The 21,260-nt window shown below is 52.1% G+C and overlaps 10 protein-coding genes across 10 annotated transcripts; 5 read left to right on the top strand and 5 right to left on the bottom strand.

The window, feature by feature from the left end:
- Nucleotides 1-1,849: 1,849 nt before the first annotated feature.
- FOBCDRAFT_204240 (uncharacterized protein) lies at nt 1,850-2,474 on the top strand (the record flags this gene model as incomplete). The annotated part of the gene is made up of 2 exons (XM_059609112.1): nt 1,850-2,126; nt 2,179-2,474. The coding sequence occupies 2 exons, from the start codon at nt 1,850-1,852 to the stop codon at nt 2,472-2,474; spliced, it is 573 nt and encodes a 190-aa protein (XP_059467562.1).
- Nucleotides 2,475-4,161: 1,687 nt separating this feature from the next.
- On the top strand, nt 4,162-5,907 carry FOBCDRAFT_140814 (phosphate transporter family protein; the record flags this gene model as incomplete). The annotated part of the gene is made up of 1 exon (XM_054705785.1): nt 4,162-5,907. One exon carries the CDS (start codon nt 4,162-4,164, stop codon nt 5,905-5,907), a length of 1,746 nt encoding a protein of 581 aa, XP_054561760.1.
- A 1,613-nt stretch (nt 5,908-7,520) lies between these two features.
- Nucleotides 7,521-7,941, top strand: FOBCDRAFT_204238 (uncharacterized protein; the record flags this gene model as incomplete). Its single annotated transcript, XM_059609111.1, has 2 exons — nt 7,521-7,648; nt 7,680-7,941. 2 exons carry the CDS (start codon nt 7,521-7,523, stop codon nt 7,939-7,941), a joined length of 390 nt encoding a protein of 129 aa, XP_059465383.1.
- Nucleotides 7,942-8,032: 91 nt separating this feature from the next.
- FOBCDRAFT_227839 (flavo protein-like protein) lies at nt 8,033-9,321 on the bottom strand. The gene is made up of 3 exons (XM_031195437.3): nt 8,889-9,321; nt 8,599-8,797; nt 8,033-8,549 (listed from the first exon to the last, which is right to left on the bottom strand). Exons 1-3 carry the CDS (start codon nt 9,314-9,316, stop codon nt 8,166-8,168), a joined length of 1,011 nt encoding a protein of 336 aa, XP_031028674.2. The 5' UTR covers nt 9,317-9,321; the 3' UTR covers nt 8,033-8,165.
- Nucleotides 9,322-9,690: 369 nt separating this feature from the next.
- Nucleotides 9,691-10,551, bottom strand: FOBCDRAFT_321399 (Rhodanese-like domain-containing protein). The gene is made up of 3 exons (XM_054705783.2): nt 10,271-10,551; nt 10,085-10,199; nt 9,691-10,019 (listed from the first exon to the last, which is right to left on the bottom strand). Exons 1-3 carry the CDS (start codon nt 10,526-10,528, stop codon nt 9,838-9,840), a joined length of 555 nt encoding a protein of 184 aa, XP_054561758.2. The 5' UTR covers nt 10,529-10,551; the 3' UTR covers nt 9,691-9,837.
- A 608-nt stretch (nt 10,552-11,159) lies between these two features.
- On the top strand, nt 11,160-12,398 carry FOBCDRAFT_241844 (sodium bile acid symporter family-domain-containing protein; the record flags this gene model as incomplete). Its single annotated transcript, XM_059610409.1, has 4 exons — nt 11,160-11,343; nt 11,399-11,541; nt 11,601-11,687; nt 11,745-12,398. The coding sequence occupies 4 exons, from the start codon at nt 11,160-11,162 to the stop codon at nt 12,396-12,398; spliced, it is 1,068 nt and encodes a 355-aa protein (XP_059465382.1).
- A 186-nt stretch (nt 12,399-12,584) lies between these two features.
- Nucleotides 12,585-13,454, bottom strand: FOBCDRAFT_204235 (uncharacterized protein; the record flags this gene model as incomplete). Its single annotated transcript, XM_031195434.3, has 1 exon — nt 12,585-13,454. The coding sequence occupies one exon, from the start codon at nt 13,452-13,454 to the stop codon at nt 12,585-12,587; it is 870 nt and encodes a 289-aa protein (XP_031028671.3).
- A 1,046-nt stretch (nt 13,455-14,500) lies between these two features.
- FOBCDRAFT_140212 (SAM-dependent methyltransferase UbiE/COQ5 family protein) lies at nt 14,501-15,671 on the bottom strand (the record flags this gene model as incomplete). The annotated part of the gene is made up of 5 exons (XM_054705781.2): nt 14,501-14,541; nt 14,594-14,875; nt 14,928-15,270; nt 15,327-15,431; nt 15,474-15,671. The coding sequence occupies 5 exons, from the start codon at nt 15,669-15,671 to the stop codon at nt 14,501-14,503; spliced, it is 969 nt and encodes a 322-aa protein (XP_054561756.2).
- Nucleotides 15,672-16,087: 416 nt separating this feature from the next.
- Nucleotides 16,088-17,083, top strand: FOBCDRAFT_139118 (Trappc4 protein; the record flags this gene model as incomplete). The annotated part of the gene is made up of 3 exons (XM_059608031.1): nt 16,088-16,334; nt 16,413-16,531; nt 16,583-17,083. 3 exons carry the CDS (start codon nt 16,088-16,090, stop codon nt 17,081-17,083), a joined length of 867 nt encoding a protein of 288 aa, XP_059465381.1.
- A 647-nt stretch (nt 17,084-17,730) lies between these two features.
- On the bottom strand, nt 17,731-18,114 carry FOBCDRAFT_140394 (uncharacterized protein; the record flags this gene model as incomplete). The annotated part of the gene is made up of 1 exon (XM_054705779.2): nt 17,731-18,114. One exon carries the CDS (start codon nt 18,112-18,114, stop codon nt 17,731-17,733), a length of 384 nt encoding a protein of 127 aa, XP_054561754.2.
- Nucleotides 18,115-21,260: the final 3,146 nt, after the last annotated feature.

Genomic DNA, 21,260 nt, shown 5'->3' with positions numbered 1-21,260 from the left:
CAGTCCAGGTAGACCGAGACCCAGTGCGATCGCGGATGCTCGGATCCGTGGGGATTACAAATGCCCGTTGCAAACCTATGGTTTTATCAAACAGAGCGCAGCTGAGGGTAACATCGGCCGAGCGCACCTATGAGGCGGATCTCTACGCGAGTAACGGAGAGCGCCGACTTGGAGGTAAGCAAGATCTGCCCTTCCAGCGAGTCGCCTGGCCGGAGCGTCCAGGGATCCGTCCGACATACACTGCATTCAAAAACCTCGATGTCCAACTGAACGTCTTCGTAGGCTTTTAGTCTGCGTGCCATCGTACAAAGTAAGCGCTGTGATAGAGGAAAGACGAGGTCCACACTGAGATGGTAGAGAACTTCAAAATACGTGGACAACCGCACGCCTGACGGAGGGTTTGCCAGCTGGGGATGGAGTGGGGAAACACTTAAGTGCCAGAAGCGCGGCACAGTTCAAGTCACCTGCTATCTCGCCACCAAGACTTGGAGTCGGCATTCTCCGCTTACGAAAGCCATCCGATGGAACTGTCACGTAGTCGCGCCCATTGGTCGGAATGACGCGTGCGGTGAGAAGTACTTAGCAGGCCGCTTCTGATGAGAATTTAAAGTCTGACAGGGAACTTCCTTCTGCATTATGAAAAATGAGCATTTTACCACCCCTCATGCACAAGATCTTGTAGTTCACTCCCGCAGAGAGGATCCATAGCAGACTCTGAACGGCTCAGGGACAGCATCGACTATTGCTATGTCGTCGTCATCGACAAGATCGAATGCTGGATGTTCGTACGTTCTGGGTTGTATAAAGGAATAACCTGTACATGACTAAGATACAATTGCATATTCAACTGGGTACTGTAACGGGGCTAGGCCCTGCTGGAGAGAGAGAAATGCCAGCATGTAAGGTTGGAACCCACTTTCACTTCGTGCTTGGTTGCCCACATGTCGGCCAAGACGGCACGATTATCCAGACCAAACCCGCATAGCGCGACATCTAAAATCAAACCAGATGCTCGATGTGCCGAGAAGGTAGAGCCAATTCCGTTTTTTGATGACCGCTGGGTTGAAGCAGACCGCATCCTTTAGATAAATTGTGCGTTTCGTATGGTAGCACCTGAAGCTCCGTCTCCCAAGTTCATTTGTGGATGGGAAACTGGTCTCGTGGTCGATTGTCCCCTTCCACAGCTGGACCAATCAACAGTAGGGACTGACAGATATCCCTCACTGTAGGCTGTACCTCCGCCAGTTGTGGAGGATGATTGATTGGCTAGGCTCACCCTAACCCCACCCCCAGCACAACCAAAGAGGTCCTGCACTGTCAACATATTTGTTCTTGAAGAGGAAGAATATGTGTCGTCTGGAAGTATCCTAACGGCGTGCCAAGACAAAAGGGGCATCTTGGCAGTGGGGGGCAATTCACTGTATCTCGAACGAAACGTGCCTCTATTTGCTGTTCTGATTCGTGGCTTGTTTAGGGGCACTTGCCCAAGCACCTGAGAATGGATTCCCGCCTGAGCCGATCACTTCAGTCCAACTTCGGCCTCGCCAGATCTTCAAGTAAACATCGCAGGGCTATTCCCAAACGGGTCAGTTTCGCTATTAGGCGGGTACATACCTCATCCTCACTTGGTTTTCGGCTTACAAACAATCAACACTCCGCCAGTGGATATGTTCCGCTCTTCGCCAGCTGGGGACCCCATGCTCGCTGGACGCGGTCACGTGGCGGCGGCGTCGTGTTTCTTCTGTCATTAGGGACAAGTTAACCTCATCCTCACCTCAGAGTCAAACTGTGGACCTGAAACAACACGCCCACTGTCTTCTTCCTGAACCGCTACACCCAGACCTATCAAATGCTGTCGTTTTACCAGGACGGCCGCCACGGCGCAGCATCACTATCTCGACATCAAACAGTATCAGCCGTTCTCAATCCTGCGAGTAGTCGACCATCTCTATCAGCTGTCTCTGCGGTGCAACGTCCTGTTGATGACACTCAAAGGTCCAAGAGGCCGACTGCTCGGCACCCACCCGGCCGAAAACGAGACTCGGGGCACATCATACGTGTTTTCCACCGGGAGATCAAGCCTAAGCCGATAGATGCGACATTCTCCTTAGCCAGGTTGAAGGCTAGTGAGTTGGCTCCAGACAGTTAACGCTCCTGCATATGCTGATGTTTCTTGAGTGGATGAGACTCCGAAAATAAGGCGACACAACCACAAAGTGTCAGAGAAGGCCCGGCGGGATCATATGAAGGATGCGCTGAGCAAATTAGCACTGCTTCTTTCGACCCCCTGCTGCAAAAACAAACGTAACCTTGGCGACGCTCAAGAAGGGATGGACGGCGTGGCAACATATACGAACCCCAGCCCTACGAGTAAGGTCGACATAATCGAGTCCGCCATACAATACATATCATGTTCACAGCGTCACCTTCATAATATACAGAGCGAAATGACAGGCATCGAGGGCAGATTGTGAAGGGGGAGCGGTAGGAGGAAGCGTCTATATGACTGGGCTCAGTAAAACCGACACCGACCTCTCATAGTTGCAGAGGTTATTAATGTTTTTGGACTGAATCGGTCTTACACAGATCGTTCAATGTCTTGATTGAATGTAAATTCCAGTTCCACCATCGCATGCACCACTACGCCGTTGGCCGTGAGTCTCCCAGTATTTTGCTGGGTAGACTTGGTGAACCAGGGGATAGTTGAAACGATCATGACGCTCGGGGTGTCGACTTCGCCATGCCGGGAGTCCCAATCTCACACTGTTTATTCCGGTCAACCAATCGTTCTTAGGGACTGACAAAAACCCTCCGGGCAGCGGTCAGTGGTGGCAGCTGCATAGTTGACGGCGTGGCGCCAAACTTTAAGGTTAACGTTTAAGATAAGATCCCGAGCTTGTGTGGGTCTTTGACGCAGCTTGGTAACAAGGCTGCCCTGGTCGTTCAGTCGAGGGTGTCTAGACTAAACATATTTTAAGTGAAGTCTTGCCCAATTAGGCATAATTACAGATACTTCTTTAAGAGCCTTTTCCTATTTAGGGCATATATTACCTATTTAGGTATGGTCCATTGGAGTTCCCGGAGCGTCCAGAGCTCTCGATTCAGTCCAGTCCAAATCTCAAACTTCAGACCCATTCCAGCCAAATCCAGTCCAAAGCTAGTCCAGTCCCACAAGATCACTGACTTTAAAGGACCCTGTGTCCTGGATACCACCACGTCGGTGTTGGTCTCATGATGAGGACGGACATGGAATCGATGACCTGGGCAAGTTGACTCGCTGTTTCACAATTGCAAACTCTCATTAATAATACTGTCGTGGGCTTGATTGAGTGGATTCGTCTCCTACTAGCTAACATTTGTTAACGATCTCGATCATATGTTGAAGGGAGTTCTTTATGCTCATGGCGCCCGACTTCTGGTTGTCCTTTCTTCAGCGGATTTATCATATTCCTTTGGCTGTGCCAAGGCTTGTGGGGAATACTTTATCCAATAGTCATAAGAATTGAGAAGAAGCTGATAAGAAGTACTTCTTGAAATGTGATATCTTGCCTATGATATAGGTACTTCTTAGCTGCATTGACTGGGAACCGGCTCCACAAGCCTTCCCACAGCCAAGGGGATGGTCTGTTGCCACCATATCTAGGCTCGATCCGGTCACTGAGCCAGGGCACTAGGTCCCAACGGGTAGAATTGCCCAGCAGCGCATCGCCAATCCCTCCAGCACGTGCCTCTCGGCAAAGTGGCGACGGGACTTGGCAAGACAGAGAAGGAACCAATGAGCATCATCAGTGTTAACGCCAGAGTGAGTACACCACAGGAAACGAGCGCATTCTCCTTCCTTTGACCGAAGAGACCAGATGCTTAAGGTTGAGATACTTCAGTCGATCGCAGGGGTCCTGCCAGTGCTTGGCGGGGACCTGTCAGACAAAGACTGTAATTGGCCATCTCAAAGCCAGCTCTGTGAAGGTCTCCCGACTCGGCTTCACACCTTTACCGTGGACATCGACGGCACGGTATATAGATCTTAGATGGCCGTCCTCTGTTTAGCAGCGGCTCTTTATCTGCTCAACGCAATCCTACTGCCCCCGTTCCCTTTCCCGCGCCTGTGCAATAGGCAGCAACCTCTTTATTGATACTCCTGCCCCAGATCCAGTCGCAACCATGGCAGCCTTCCCGCAGTACAGCTGGATCATCGCCATTATCAGTATTGCGCTCTGCGCCAGCGCCTTTGGTAATGGCGCCAACGATGTCGCCAATGCCTTTGCCACCTCTGTGGCCGCCCGAACCCTCACAATGGCCCAGGCCGGCATTATCTCCATCTTTACCGAGTTTCTCGGTGCCGTCGTCTTAGGATCCCGTGTCACAAATACTATCAAAAATGGTATCATTGACCTGGACCGGTTCCGAGAGGACCCCGCAACTCTTATTCTCGTTATGGGTTGTGCCGAGATCGCCTCCGCTACCTGGCTAATTACTGCCACCAAAATTGGCTTTCCAGTGTCGACAACTCACACCATCGTCGGCTCCCTCATCGGGGCTGGTATTGGAGCCCAGGCTGCTGTCACTTGGAACTGGCAGAAGGGTAGTGTGTCCCAGATCGCCGCGTCCTGGGCTATTTCGCCCTGTATCGCCGCCTGCTTCTCCGCTCTCCTCTTCGCCTCCCTCAAGTTTGCAGTTCTCGAGCGCCAGAACTCTTTAGATAAAGCGATGAAGGCTATTCCCTTCTACCTGGCTTTCACTGGCGCTGTCCTCGCCCTCTTTATCACCATCGAGGCTCCTGGTGCGCCGAGCCTTGAGGAACTTGGTGCTGGCGTTACCTGCGGTATCGTGCTTGGTAGCTTCTTTGGTGTTCTTGCTCTCGCATATATTTCTTTTACGCCTTACTTCCACCGTGCTGTCATCCTGAAGGACCCCCGTATGCGGCCCTGGCATCTTCTTCTCGGCCCGCTACTCCGGATGGAGAATCCGCCTCTCTTCTTTGCGGGAAAGACCTCAATGCTCAAAGACCACTACGAGAGCGCTCACGATCCGCAAGTCACTAGCGGCACAGGACAGCAGCCTCCCACAACCAGCGGTGACGAGCCGCTCACGGAGCACCAGAATACCGCGAGTCCCAATCACCCCGAGAAATCGAAGCTGGATCCGCCCGAAGATGTCGAGCGTCAGCATCAGGGTTCCGCTGAGGACGACGGGGTTGGGCGGCGCAAGACACGCCACGTCGAGCCGGAGGAGCGCTGGCTCGCTCCCACTGCTCACTTGCCCTTCTACCACCCACAACGAATGTTAAACATGCTCAAATACGCCTTCCTCCAAGGCGTTACCCGCGACTGTGTCTCCCATTCTTCTGCCCGTTTAGAGGACGTTCACGGCCGGGCTCCCCGCTACGATAACCGCATCGAGCATCTGTGGACGTACGCACAAGTTGCGAGTGCCGTCATGATGTCTATCGCGCATGGCTCTAACGATGTCGCTAACGCCGTTGGCCCGTGGGTGGCTGCCTATGAAGTCTATAAGACAGGTGTTGTGGGAGAGAAAAACCCTACTCCGGTCTGGATTCTCGTCATCGCCGGTTTCCTGCTTGGCGCGGGCTTCTGGGTTTTGGGACATCACATTGTCAAGGCGCTGGGCAACAAAATCACCCAGCTTAGCCCAACGAGAGGCTTCGCCATGGAGCTCGGCGCCGCCATCACGGTCTTGCTCGCGAGTCGACTGGGACTGCCCGTGAGCACGACGCAGACGCTCACCGGTGCTGTGGTGGGTGTTTCGTTAATGAACCTGGACTTTGGCGCGACGAACTGGAGGCAACTCGGGTGGATCTTTATCGGGTGGGTGTTGACCCTTCCGGTAGCAGGGTTGATCGCGGGCTTACTCACTGCTATGGCGCTCAACTCGCCTCAATTTGCTTAGAGCCGTCGGGCGTCTCGTCTTCTGTAGTCTTACTCTGTGGCGCCACGGAGCGAGCTCTAGGCACTCACCTCATTGAACCTTAGAGCCTACTCAGTATGTCTTTAACTTCTTTAGGATCCTCTGTGCTTCAGACGGGACGAAGTTGTGGTACATGAAACTGCAGGCTTCGTTTGTCCAAGGATCTGCAACCTTATCTTTGATTATGCTATTCCTACCTCGGATTTTGGGGCTCTTGATATTTCACTTGGGTGATAGGTTGCATCAACTCCTTTTCTATATTTCGACTCGCCGGGCTGCCTAGGTTGGACTTTGTGGACGGATTTTGCCTTTAAAATTATGAAGCAGCTTTGAAACAGGTCTATAGCACTAGCTGTTAGACAGCGCACCCTCACTAGGTAACTGATGATGAAAGATGATATTGGGATGATCTTGAGTGTATTGATGATCGTGCTTGTAACTGACCTTCATTTGTGTCGATGTGTGTTTCCCTCCTTGTCGCTATATCTGAAGAAACGAGGCCCAAGATACTAGACCTGTGAACCTGCAACGGATCTGTAACAGCCCTCTGACTCTTGTGGTGCACTCCTGTGACAATCAGGGTAGAGGCATATGCAACAGCACTCGCTTGTTTGTTACACTCGCTTATGATGCACGTTAACAGAAGCAACTTGGAAAAATGAGTCCTAAGAAAAATTAATTTCAAACGGGCGGAGCCGGCAGGGAGTCTCGGCTTGCACCCTCGAAGCTCGGTGCTCAAATACTAAAACCCGATATTTTGCCATCCAGCTTCCTAATAAGGACAGCTACTAAGCCATTTTGAGAGAATTAGAACTGCTTTGGAAAAGACTCCTTAACGCCCGGCGGCCAATACATGGGCACCTAGGTGCCCATGTATTGGCCGCCCCAGGGCATGCACAGACGGCAAGCAAAGAAAGGATGAAACAAACGGGGCCTGTCACTCGCACACACTGGTTGGGTGAAAACTAAGACTGGTACTATGAAGGCTGAAGCAACCAGGATCTCGGGGCATATTGAGAAGATATGAAGGTCGATAGTTATAATAATCGAGAATTCTATAAATGCTATCTCCAATAGCAGAAATCCAATCATGATCTGGGGCTGACACAGTCCCAGTTTGCATGCACTGGTGATGCCTGGCCGCCGAACGATCACTAGTAACCCAGCACTGGTTGGGCCCCCCACCATGATGCATTTATCTGCTAGCATTCTGGGGCAACCTTGATTGCTATAACAGCCTCCGGCTGCATGATGCGTCGCTGTAGACATGCAGGACGTTTCAATATTACGATCCTCGTTCACTAACACAATGACGTCTGTTCGACTTCGAAGGCTAACTCCGGCATCGATTAGCACAAAGACGGCAATGACACAGGAGCACGGCAACACCCAATCGTGGTACGCGGCGTACCCAACTCCAAGGCACGCGCAGCCGGAAAGCTTGACGCGCGAGGAGCTTCTGAAGATGACGAATTGCCGGAGGAGACTTTGTCCTTGTTGATTTACGGCGCAATGGCCACGAGCTGCGTTCTTGCCCTGTCCTGTCAAAATATAGACTCAACGTAGGGCCTTGCGCAGAAATCAAGACCGCTAATATGCATTCTTCTCAGGGCGGCACAATCCGCGGCTCCATCAACCTACCGGCGCAAAGCTTGTATCCAACTATTCTGGCTCTACAATATGTTCAAGGCCGCAGGTTTGCGCAAGATTATTTGGTACTGTTGTGAGTGTGACACCCTCTTTTGCCCCTCTAGTAACGGTCAGTTGGTCATTGGCTGCCTCGTCCACCGTGGTGAAGAGGAAGATGTTCTGGACATACCTACAGCGTTTTCACGTGGACGCGGCACTAGAGCGGCCGGTTGGTTCAGCGACTACACTGCCGAGCACGTCGACGGCGAGATGGAGATCTTGGTCCTGCTCGAGGGAATCAAACGCTGGGCGACGGGCGGCGAATTTGTAGAGTGGATGGATGAATACGAAGCCGGTGCCTGGACAGGCAAACAAGAATTTGCATAGAAATGTCGAGCTACCTCTAGTTCCACTAACGGCCTGTTATACCAGTTTCCTCGACATTGTTGATATGTAGTACTGCACTCGCCAGTGATACTCTGAAACTCATGGAATGATATTGCAGACATAGCACCCTTGGGCCGGGGCCGGCAAGGTTCTGCCAGTTGCTTTTCGACAAAGGAGCTCTATTCTAATATGAAACACAAATCTTTATACCATGCCGCCTACTTTCACACTTTCTCTTTTGCCTCTTTGGCCCTGCGCTCCTCGCGCTCACTAAATCGATCCCCAAATAAGTCAAAATGGGGTCTCATGACGATGGTATACTTCACAAGCTCTTCCATGCAATCAACGAGACGGTCGCGGTTTGAGCTGGCAAGCATACGGCTGCCCTCAGGCTCAGATGTGAACTGCGTGTATGCCTTTGGCACCGAGCTCTGGTTGGGAATGGCAAACATGCGCATCCACCGTCCGAGTATCCGAAGCGAGTTGACAGCGTTAAAAGACTGTGATCCTCCGCTCACTTGGGCAATAGCCAAGGTTCTTCCTTGAGTAGGACGCACTGAGCCGGAGGATAATGGGATCCAGTCAATCTGCTGTTTGAAGATGCCCGTCTGTGACGTTGATTAGGTTTATATTTCTGCACAGACTGAGGGGACCTACCAAGTTGCCATGCTGCTCAGGGCTGACCCATACATGCCCGTCGCTCCACTTGCTTAATTCCCGCAGCTCTTGTACTTTGGGATGGCAGTGTTGGACGTCGTCCTTCTGGGGCAGACCAGCAGGGTCGAAGACTCGTACATCACAGCCGAGGCGGAAAAGAATGCGCGCGGCTTCATATGCTAGCAGACGGGAATATGATCTGGGGATAGTAAGTAAGACTGGTAATATCCTAGCTAAAATGGATGGCAAAAGGTCAAATGATGACATCCGTCTTCATCCTTAGTACTCACCGACTTCTGAGACTACCGTAGAGAACCAGAATGCGGAGGCGATCGAGCCCTTGCTCCAAGATCTCGGATTGCACCATCTTGATCGCTGTGCTCAGCTCTAATTCCGAGATCCAGTCATCGGTAGAAGGACTGCCGTCAAAAAGAAAAGGACGATATTGCTCTCGGATTCCGACGTCATCTTCGTCGGCGTTAATGGCGAGGGACTGATAGCTGTTGGCGGGGTCAGCAGCAAGCTTGATTGCTGCCCTCCCAGCGTGGGAGTTGTTCAAATCTCCGTGCCCTTGCATCGCGAGGCCGAGGTTCCAGGCTTTCTTTACTGGGATGCTACCAGAGAAATATCGACGTTGAAGAAGTTCGTGGAAAGGCACGGTTGCGTGGAGGTTGCTTGTGAAAGTGCGAACTCGCAGGGTGCGGCAGAGAAGGTTCATTTTTTTTAAATTTTTTTTTTACCGGCTTTCTAGGCGAGACATGCAGTGGAGCCCACAGAAGGAATAGCGCTCTTTATGTACTGTAACCTCTCCTATAGAGAGTACCTTTAATAGTGCAGATAGAAATTTTAGGCCTAGAAGCCGTCGTGCATGGACCCACCCACTGCTGGCCATGGAAGTGAACCCTTGCAGGGTCGAATATTCTCACGCCAGGATGGGCCTCAGTTTAATAAAGATTGCGTCTCCATGGCTTCTCGCGACATCTTTCTGTAAAGTCTATCCTAGAATTGCTGATCCTTCATCAACGCACTATCCCCTTTCATTTCTCCAGCCTGAGATCTTATGGGACCCAGGCGCGATGCTGTTTTCAGGGCAGCTGTTCTTATTAGATTTAGTAGGCTATAAAATTCTGGCGCGGGTGTTTATGCCGCCTATCTAGCAGGTCGCAACGACGCCAAGAGTTCAAGCTACCGCGGTTCATTTTTCCTTAGCCACTAATTATAACTCATCCTAGATAATTTCTATTTGCTATCCCAAACAGTCGCGTCGTACTCATCCATCCACTCCATGAACTCGCCCCCAGCTTTGGCCCAGCCGGTAATGCCTTCGAATAGAATCACACTTTCCATATGGCTATCGCCTTGCTCGTCGAGATGGTCCTTAAACCATCCAGCTGCCCGTGAGCCCCGGCCGCGAGAGGATGCTGGAGAGGTTAGTACGCCCGTTTTATTCATGCTTCGAGTTGGGAGGTAGTGAATCAAGACGTACAGCAGTACCAGATGATTTTTTGAACTCCCGCCGATTTAAACAGACTGTACAGCGTCTTTATAGTCGGGTAGAGGCTCTGTGCCGGCAGATTGATGGATCCGCGAATGGTACCGCCCTGGATGACAGAATGGGTGAGTTGATGCTCGATTAATTGTTATCTCAGAAAACGCGAAAGGTAGGTGCTACCTCGTGATCTGTTCGACGGAGATCAATGAGAATGTAATTCTTGCCGGCGATATTCTTGCTGTCCTTCATCATCTCCAATACCGCTTGGCGTGTCATGGCCGCGGGCGTCTTGTTGAGTGGAGGAGGGTAGGCAGCATGCCAGGGCGTGGCGACATCAGTAGAGGCCATCTTGGATGAGCAGATACGATTGACCTTTGGAAATACGAGATATAGACGAGAACGAGCGCCCAGTTTTAGGATAGATCTTGTGAGGTTCATCGCATCTTGGAGGGGGAAGGGAGGGATTTCCTGAATATGAAGCCCTCTGAGGGCCGAAGGCAATGGATACCCCACTTAGACATAGCCGGGACTGTGCCATACCCAAACCATGATTGGCCATGATCAAAATTAGATGGCGTTTTGGGACACTGTCATACCCGGGAGGTGATTGGTCAATCAGTTTTGCAGGGGCTCCGTCATGCGCCGACTGTGACCGTGCAATCTTACCAAGCAAATTCCATCAGGGGACTGTGTCAGGCCTGCGATTGGCTCAAGAGGATTTTCGACCAGCAGCGTCCATTGCATTCCAGGATTGCTGCAAGTCTTTGGGGCGCAAGAGGGACTGCGGTGATTTACGTATAAGAGCGTGTTCGCCTTGACAGTAGCGATTCATACAGGTCAGCATTCATCTGCGTTGCTGGACTACGAGCCACCCACTACCACCACCCTCCACCCACCGCATCGCTTCAAACCTACCAAGCCAGATGACCATTGGCCCCCCTTCAACATGACACTGGAGAAGAAGAACGGGTTGAGCAGCCAAGAGCCAAAGCCTGACCCGCCTCGCGCAGGCCAAGACAATGGAAGCACTGAACAGACTGACCAAGATCTCGAGGCGACGGCTGCGAACATGAGCCACGATGAGCAGCCGACGCAACAGCTGTCTGCCTTCAAAGGACTCGGTCTTCTAGATCGCTACCTGGCCCTATGGATATTCCTGGCAATGGCTATTGGCATAATTTTGGGCAACTTTGTTCCCGAGACGGGGCCAGCCTTGCAGAAGGGCAAATTCGTAGGTGTTTCAGTACCGATTGGTATGTTTCCTCAGAGACCCGAATTTCTGATACCTGAGGCTGACAGATTCACAAGCTGTTGGCTTGCTCGTCATGATGTATCCCATCCTTTGCAAAGTACGATACGAATCGCTGCACGAGCTCTTTTCGCATAGGGAGATGTGGAAGCAGATCTGCTTTAGCATCTTCGTCAACTGGATCGTTGCTCCATTCCTCATGGTGAATTCCGTCCCCCAGTACACCTCCTTTCGCAGACAGCATGCTGACGTTTCTCCTAGCTTGCCCTGGCCTGGGCTTTTCTCCCTGACAAGCCGGAGCTTCGCACCGGTCTTATTCTCGTGGGTCTTGGGAGATGTATTGCGATGGTTCGTTTACCTGTCGCCTTCAGACATTTACAAACGATACTGACACCTTGCCTTCAGGTCCTTATTTGGAACGGTCTCGCTGGCGGCAACGACGAATACTGTGCCATCCTCGTCGCTATCAACTCGATACTCCAGATGGTCCTCTTCGCCCCCATGGCCGTCTTCTTCATCCGCGTCATCAGTCACGAGTCGGGTACGATTGATATATCCTATAGCGTTGTTGCTACAAGTGTGGCTGTCTTCCTGGGCATCCCGCTTGGGGCAGCGATTATTACCCGATTTGTTGTTCGTAAGTTCGCCGGCGCCGATTGGTACCAGCAAACTTTCCTCAAATATCTCGCACCTTGGTCTCTTATAGGTCTACTCTACACCATCCTTGTGCTATTCGCATCCCAAGGCAGACAAGTTGTTCACCAGATTGTGTCGGTCGTCCGAGTAGCTGCGCCACTAATTATGTATTTCGTGCTCATCTTCTTCGTCACTTTATGGATCAGCAGACTGCTCGGCTTCCGGTTCTCCATGGTGGTTACGCAGAGCTTTACAGCTGCGAGCAATAACTTCGAGTTAGCTATCGCCGTGGCGGTCGCGACCTTTGGCCCCAACAGCGACCAAGCCCTGGCATCCACCGTTGGTCCGCTCATCGAAGTCCCAGTCTTGGTAGGCTTGGTGTACGCCGTTCGCTGGATGGCCAACAGATGGGGTTGGAAGTAAAGGGGCGAGTCAGACGTCCATCGACAACGCGGCTTCAGGATCTGGTGAAAATGCTTCTGAATATCAATAGATAGGTTATTTAGACTCATGTAATCTTCTCGACGTGAATTCTAAGAATCGAGCTATATTAATATGCTTCCAGTGTTCTCTAAGGTAGCAAAACTGAACATACTCGTCGACGTGCGTCTAGTCGAGATGATCCATTAGCTGAAAGATTTTCGTGTTCTTGACAGAGCAGCTGCTATCTCCATAACACCCCAGGGCCAAACGAGCCCACGATGGATCTGTATGGTTGTGAAGTTCCACGAGTATTTTCGCCGCTTTGTCGCATGAGGTTTCTAGCGGCTCCGAATGGTTAGAAGAATGGATGATGGAATTTGATGAATCGAAAGAGTCAGAGAGCGGAGAGAGCACGCCAGTCGGGGTTGAGGAACTGTCGGCAGTTGTGTTGTCAAGCCTGTTTGCCGCATGCATTTGATGGTGAAATCCTTGTTCCTCTACTTGAAGCATGAAGACTCCTTCATTTTCTTCTCGGGGTTGTATCGATTCGATCGGTGGCTCGGTAGATGACGGCTGTTTTCGGCCAGGCGTCGGCAGGGTAGGACTTGACAACACCGACGCGAAGATCGGCACCGCGTCTCCAGCCATACTTAATGCAGACCCAAAGGAGCTCTGGGACGGATCATCCGTCGACATGTCTCTTGTTTGCGTTATTCCAAGTAATAAACGTCCACATGTGTTGCATCGGTGTCGAGCATTCAATGCCCGATGGTCTTCCTCGGGGGAGGATAAATATTGCTCAATTTCATCTTCCGAGACCCCGTACACGCCAAGCAAGTTCTTTAGGCGTTGGTTCTGGACGTTGACGGCCTGAGCAACGCGTTGCATCTCTATAGAGGCCGCTATGCCCATCCGTTCGTACTCTTCTAATCGACTCTGTAGATCTGCAATCAGTTCTTGCCGCCGGGCTCTGGACCTGCGCTGAGCTTCGCGATTTTCTGCAATAGAGGCTGCGGTTTTATTCTGCAAAGTAAATGGTGAGTGGCAATTACCCATGTTGACTTGTGCAGCATACCTTCCGGGGCATTTTTGCCTTGGACCTCGAGTTTAGACGTACTGATTCGTATGGATGACAGAAAAGATAATGTAGACTATAGAAGATTAATCAATGTTGAGATGTCGACCCTGCGGGTGATGATGTAAATAGGGGCCACAAGGGCACTGGCATGATGAGATAAGCAGAAGGAAAAGCCCTCAGTGTTTCCGATCCTTCAGACAGAACCAAGTCGAAAAAGGCGGTAGGTGGGTAGGTGGCTCGATTGTTGTGGCTCATGAACTGTGACTTAAAATGGTGTGTGATTGGGTTGTGGCTTGACTGGATGGGCAAGCCCCGCATGTCGTCGAACAGTCCGATTTCTTCGGCTATACCAGGAGAGGGTAAATGACGAAAGGAACTTCTGTTTCAAGCGAAAAACCTCAGGAAGTGGTGGTGACTGGGGGGTTTGAATACGGCCCAATTAAAATCAGCTTATGAACCGTACTATTATCCCCCATCCCCATTAGGCTCACAATCAATCCGGCAGGTTACTATTCGCAACATTGCATCCTGCCGCGCTATAGGGTTCCGTCCTCACCTTTGACCTGACATTCCCGACCCGTATGCCCTGACGAGGAATCCAATCTTTATATCTGCACCTGGAGAATGCAGGCGATACTTATTTCCTAGGACGAGGCATTACAACATAGTCGCGTATGGCAGTCTGGCTAGACAGAGTGACTTATATAGGCGCAACTCCCTAACTAGTATAACAGCTTATTTAAATAGTAGCCCTTAGAGCTCTGAAAATGTAGGAGTTTCTCCCAATGGTGTGGGGGGCAGGCAGAGAGATAGATAGCTTAAAGAAAGAAATGGCCGCGGTGGTAGATGTTGATATAGCTGAGCAGCCTCTCACTGGTAACTAGAATAATCCTCTTCTTGCAACATAATCTAGAAGTCATATTTGCCTATGCCATAGCCAAGTTTTATTTCCATGGAATGGCGAAAAACTGACTTTCTAGCTACACTACGCCGTCGAAACATTTAGCTCACAGATGGATCGCTCTCAGTTCGCCGCGGGTTTGACAGCATACACCTGGAAGGAGCCTGGGAAGGGTTAGTTAGCAGCCCAATCACACCAACCACCCTGTGTACTTACCTACCCATTCATTAAAGTCTGTAATCCCTAATCGAGCAGCCAGTGTGTTCGTTTCATTTGCCATCGAACTCGTCTGGTTCTGGCAGGCGCACGTAGACGAGTCAGCTTCGCAGCATGACTCCTTTTCCTCCGGCTTGCAGCAACTTTCTTTCACCTTTGACCTGCAGCAAGATAGGGCCTCCTCTTCCTCTTCGACGGTATGTATCCCACAACTCGATGTCTTGGCCTCGGAGGCAGTACAGTACACATTCAAGTCATTCTTGCTGTCGACGATAAGAACATCTAGGAAAGACGAATTAGGCCCATCATACCCCAATGGGACGATCCGGCTTACCGCCAAAACCTGCATTCATGAGAAAGGCTTCATAATCGCTGACCTGGCTAGCTCCAGCGACGCACCCGATGTATAGAGCAATACTCTTCTTCATCTCCTCGGTAAACTCCTTGCGCGCCAGTATGTCGCTGATGGCAATCCGTCCGCCGGGATTGAGCAGTCGGAACATCTCGTTGAATGCAAGCTGTTTCTCTGCTGCAGGGACAAGGTTGATGACACAGTTACTGATGACACAGTCAGCAGTGTTGTCGGGTAGCGGGATAGAGGTAATGGCGCTTTCGATGAACTGAACGTTCGAGGCGTTGGTGTAAGCTTCATTGGCATTGGCCTTGTCGACCATATTCTATTGTGCAGTATTAAATAAATGCGAGATTCGATCCGGATAAAGGACTTTTTTACCTTATTCATGTCCACTCCGATAGCCATGCCTGTAGGACCAACTCTCTTTGCAGCCGTAAAGATATCGAAGCCAGCGCCAGACCCAAGATCAATAACGGTTTCGCCCTTTAACAGTTAGCAACATCACAGAATGCAGCGCATTGATACACATGCCTCTCTCAGCCTCGCAAGTGCAATTGGGTTGCCGCAGCTCAAACCCAGATTCGCACCTTCGGGGATACCAGCAAGCTCTTCTTCTGTATACCCAAACGCTTTTGCAACGGTTTGCTCATACTTGCCGGTGCTGGTCTTCATGATTGAGCCATAGCGCCTATTAACTTGGTCGTATATCTCCTTAGATTCCATTGCATGTAATAATTTGTTAGCCTTGGATAAGAAGAGTTTTAAATAAATGCGTGGTGGTGGGTTGGTGTACCTGTCTCGTTCACAAATCTATACAGATATTATATAGTCCTTGAGAACGCATCGATATGTCACTGGTTAGAATGTTTCGTTTGCTTAGGAATCAGGCATGTCCGTCCACCATTGCGCCTAGGCACCACTCTTATGCACATGGAGGTCTGATGGAATCGTGACTCCGACCAGGTATGTTTGAAGCGGTGGCGTCCAATCATTGGGCGTTTGAGACATCTGGCAGGAAGAGACCTGGAAATGATTACTAAGACGCGAAATCGATGCGTCACCGTTTTTGAAAACCAGAGATAAAATTGGAATAGCCTGGATGCCATCGGTGACATATCGACCATAGGTAGCGACTCATCATGGCCCCGGGATCACCTTCGACACGACGACCCAGGACTAAACGGGTTTCAGCTCAGCACACGCGGGAACGGGTCCGCAACAATCAGCGTCGGCATCGTGCTCGCAGGAAGGACTATATTGCAACGCTGGAAGAAAAACTCGGCGAAGCAGAACAGACTATTTCGACCCTTAGGGATCAGATCGAAGCTCTTCAAGCGACATTAACACGATACCGCCACTATCAGAATGATCAAAATAGGGCGAATTGTCGCACGCCGCTGCCGCAACAACCTCAAAGCCTGGGAGGCACATCATCGCCACCTCTTGCCGGCTCTGATGGCGAAGCGTTTCTGTCATCCAGTGTTGCCGCTGACACAGAAGATTTCGGAGCTTGGAAACTACCCGCCCCGGCTTCCAGGAAGTCCCTAGTTTCTAATGACCTACCTGGGCCGCATCTGAAGGCCGTCACCTCTTCACCTGCTGAAAGCCCCCAAGCGTTTGTCTCCATAGCTCAGTCATATGAATCCATCACCAAACTTCCGCTGGCTGTAGGATCTGCCTCAACCTTCAGCCCACGCGCTGCACCCGAGCTTACCTTCACAGCTGTAAGCTACCAGGCCGTTGCAGAGACCGGAAGTCTGCTACCAGAAACAGTAATACCAGATCAGGTATTGACGTCAACGACGTCCTGTTGCTTCAGTGATCCCTCGTCGGGTGCACAATCGACCGTTAATACGATAAATCGAATGCCCCCACTTCCATGTCAGGAGATCCCTCTCCTAATGCCCGCATACGTGCTGGAATCAGCGATAGAAGCAAACTCTTACAGAGAGTCCACGATGCTTTGCTCTGAGGCATATATTCTCATCGCACAACAGAACTTCAAGGGTATAAGCCAAAGAGACGTGGCTACGTGGCTATGGGATGGCTTTCATAGTTCACTTCCACAGGGTGAAGGATGCCGCGTTAATACGGACCTTCTATTTAGTCTTCTGGCATTCATCAGCGATACCTGACCCAGGTACTATTAAGAGGCGATTTGCCTTGAGGAACGAAGAGAGGAACGAACGAAGTGACGAAAGGTCTTATGCCTTCCCCCCGAACTTAAGAGCTTCGCTCTAATTGGTGCAGCCGTTCGCTTCTTCTAATTCGCCTAAAATCATCGTCCTTTTTCACCCCTTTGCCTATGCCTACGTCAATCCTCCACGTGTTTTGGAGACGTGGCATATACATGATGGTGTTACACAGGCAGCCACCTCAAGATAAGATGTATCACGATGATACCAGAATTGTCAGAACAGCGTTACAGGTCTGTTGCAGGTTGAGCAAGTCTAGTATCTTGGCTTGGCCTCTTCAGATATAGAGACGAGGAGGGAGAACGAACGAAAAGGAGGACACAACACATCTACAGATCAGTCACAGACATCAGGATCATCATCAATTAATCATTCCTGGTTCTCCATGCCTTGGGGAACGAAAGGTCTTATGCTGTTGCACCCGAACTTAAGAGCTTCGCTCTGATTACGACTCTGCGCTCTACATGTATGTGGCTGCTCTATTGGATCTTGGGAGGGAACAGTTTGGGCTTAGCCTCGTCCTTTCATTCTCTTCAAATCAACTTGTGGTGTGCTTCTCTTATTATCATAAAACATAGGTATGCCCTCTACCCATCCAGCCAGCTCTGGGCTTTCTCTACAGTCACCCGGCTTAGCAGTTCGAGCCGAGCCTCCGCAGCTGCCATGTCAGCAGGGATTTTATTCCCGACGAGGTCCCTCTCACGCGCCTTCGATACTAGCATGATGCCGTCGAGCGACGGGCAGCGCGACAGCTGCACGTATAGACTGTATGGGTCGCACTGGCTTGGCACCATCTTACCATCGATATTCGTCGTCCTGGTTCCGCGCAGTTCCAACGCCACCCGCCTCAGCGTTCTCCCTTGGACTTTGTAGTCGGTGCATGCAAACGCTGGAGTGCACGGCAGGCCTTTCCGGGTGACGTCATGCCGCTGCCATGGACGTTTCCGCTGGCATTCTATCTTTATGCTCATCGGCGTCAGCAGTATTGTCCCGGGCGGCATGCCGACGAAGTGGAAGTCCCTAGTCGTTTCCGCCGTGAGCAGGATCCCCGCCGGGGGCCCAAAGTGGAGTATCGTATTGGCCGAGACCCGGTATCCGGGAAATGTCTTGTCGACGATGACTTCCAAAGCCGTATAGCTGGCCCCGTTGACGAGCTTGAGGCCCTGGTGCGTGTTATGGTTGACGACGACGGGCATGCCCGGGACGAACATGAAGACGGCCGGCACGGGGATGGCGCTGTCGTCGCCGTGGTTGAGGATCATGAGTGCTTCCTCTTCCGTCGGCTGACCGTCCTTCCACTTATGGTCGGATATGAAGATGCGCAGTGTTGCTTGGTGCTGCCGCTGGAAGGCCAGAGTGGCTTCCATGTTGAGGTTCCAGCGGTTTCTATTGAGCGGCGTGACGACGGTGATGCCCGATTCCCACGGTATCCGCCTGCCTTCTTGATAGCACCGGCCATTGAGGAGGTCGACATCCGACTGGTCTTGGATTCCCAGCCGGATCCGCGTCAGCAGACCTCGCAGTTCAGGGTCGCCGGCGGCGCGGACCTGCTCATCCAGCATGACAACGGTGGTAAATCTCCTCCACAGGGCGTGAGCTTTGTCGTGCTGGCGCCTCTGCTCTACCTTGAACGAATCCTGTTCAAACCAAGAGATGGCTGTGCTGGGTAGCAGGATAGACCTCTCCTGTACGGGACGGAACTGGTGGAAGTCGCCACAGAAGACCACTATGGGGATCCCTCCAAAGTCCTTTGAAGACCCTCGGAGCCTACACAGCTGCTCGTTCACCATCCAGAGAGTACGTGCCCCGAGCATGCTGACCTCGTCGATAATTAGGAGGTCCCTTTCCCGCCAGTCCGTCCGCGAAGGGCCGTCCACATATCGATCGGCGGGCGTGCAAGATCCGATACCATCACTAACCGCGTCCCTGCCCACGGCCATACGTGATGCATCTTTGGAGAAGTTGCAGGCTGAGTGGATTGTGATGCCGTTGATGCGCGCTGCTGCGGTTCCCGAGGTTGCCGTGACCAGCAGGCGATTCGAGATCCCCTTGCTTGCGAAAAGCTCGACGAGCGCCTCAATGACCCGTGATTTCCCGGTCCCACCTTCACCGCCGACGAACTGGCATAGCTGAGGGATAGGTTCACTATTCGCGCCCTCGCTCCGGTGTACCAGGTCGAGTTGGCGGCAGACTAGTAGAAAGGCGATCGATTGCTTTCTGTTGAGGGTGGAATGCTCTGCGAGTTGTCTCCCCGCCACCAGGAAGGATGTCGACGATCCAAAGCAGATGCCTACTGTCGGGCCAGCATCAGGGCTGCTCCCCTCGGGGTCTGCGGCCGTCGGCTGGATATCGTGGCCCCCAAACCTGCTCAGTACACTGTTGACAGTCGCGTTCCCCTCGGATAAACCCTGCATTCCCTGTATCATCTTCACTGCCTCCCTGGAAGCGCTCACCTGCTGTGACTTGATAGACCTCAGCAGCCTCTGTGATGGAACTTTGGCTTCAATGGACGGCCCTCCCGGCAGAGATACTGTCACTGTCCTCGCTCCCCGTTCGGACGCAATCATGGCACGCAGCTCAGCCGTTGAGCCCAAGGCGGTATACTGAAATCGACAGAGCTGGTGTATCATCGCCGAGAGCTCTTCTGAGCCGGCCGTGATCTGACCTGCTCCACCTGCACTCCTCATAATATCGGCCAGCCGCGTGGCGTCTCCGATGTTGTCGCAGCGGTAGGCGGCTTTTGCTTCATCGTCCCTTTCGCTCACGCCGACGCCCCCGCCATCATCCCCCAACCCCGTCTCCCCAGCTGCGAGTTCATCATTCGCAGAGGACGCAGCCCATTGTCTAGCATCGCGCTTTGCGTCTTCCGCAGACCGCCGGAGCAGCTGGACATTGTCCAGCACGAACAAGAGCCTCCGGCTTAGCTTCCCCTTCTTCCTCATCCATATGTCGTTGATGTCGCCAGATGACTCGGATATGAAGCACTCCCATGGCACGAACAGTGCCAAGTGCTGCACGGCAGCCCTAGAACAATAAAATCAGCCGAGGGCAAGAAACATAATATGGAAGCGGTGCATCGAGGTTTGATGGTGTGTGCCGTACGAACCTCCTGTGGCACGGCCCGTCGCCATCATCCTGGGAAAAGTCCATGCTCAGGAATCCGTCCAGACAGACGACGGCATGCTTGCCTGGCCTACGCAGACGCTGCACCCACTGATCTGAGAACGGCGCACCGTCTTGGAAAGGTATCTCGCCCCATGCAACGGTGGTGGTGGCGGCGGCTGCGGAGTTCCTCCCATTCCCCCTGCGCTTCAGCATCACGAGCGACATATAGTCATAAAGGCACAGGCCGTGAAGCACCGCCCCACGGTGAGGGTATGCCTCGAAGTAGGAGACTCTCTGGCCTGTCTGCTCCACGAGCACGGCGTCATTCATTGGCTCGCCGTCCGCAACCTCTTCGCCGCTCGCATGGCGAAGATAAGACCATCGTCGGAAAATGCGCCAATAGAGCACAGACACATTCGCGAACGTCCACGCAACATTGCCGGAGAACTCTGTTTGATATCCCAGCAGATGCGCCACGACCTCGACCTGCGACAGTGGCCGCTCCGTAAAGACACGGTTGGCCACCTTCATCAGGAACTGTCTTGCTTTGTTCTGTCTGCCCTCGCCTCCGTCAGCCGCATCCCCTTGGTCCGCCCCATGATCCTGCCTCTGCTGACCGTCCAACGTATCCAATGCCTCTGATGCGGCGGCCATGCGCTTCCACACTGAATCCTCGACCTTGGTCGCATAATTCGTCAGATAATATACCAGCGCCATGGTCTTACACTGCGTCGCGATGAACGAGATGTCGTGGTTGTGTCGGAGCCCGACGGCAATTGCCTTGTTCCACCTGTTTACCATGCTGTGTGACCGTCGGATCTGCGACACGCCGTCCGGGTTGAACGCCGTCTTCTCGACCAGCTTCCACGGAGCCTTGAAGCGGCAGAGGTCCTGCTTGCCTCCTCGCCTTCCTAACGAGTACTTTACGCATGTCGGGCTGAGTGTGAATCTGCGTCGCGCCGGCGCAGAAGTTGGCTTCTTCATCAAAGGACGCAGCAAACTGCGGACTGTT

Source organism: Fusarium oxysporum, chromosome VII (genome assembly GCF_013085055.1).
Source record: "Fusarium oxysporum Fo47 chromosome VII, complete sequence".
Lineage (NCBI taxonomy): Eukaryota > Fungi > Ascomycota > Sordariomycetes > Hypocreales > Nectriaceae > Fusarium > Fusarium oxysporum.
The sequence above is the reverse complement of the archived record's forward strand: the minus strand, read 5'-3'. Positions and strand labels throughout refer to the sequence as shown.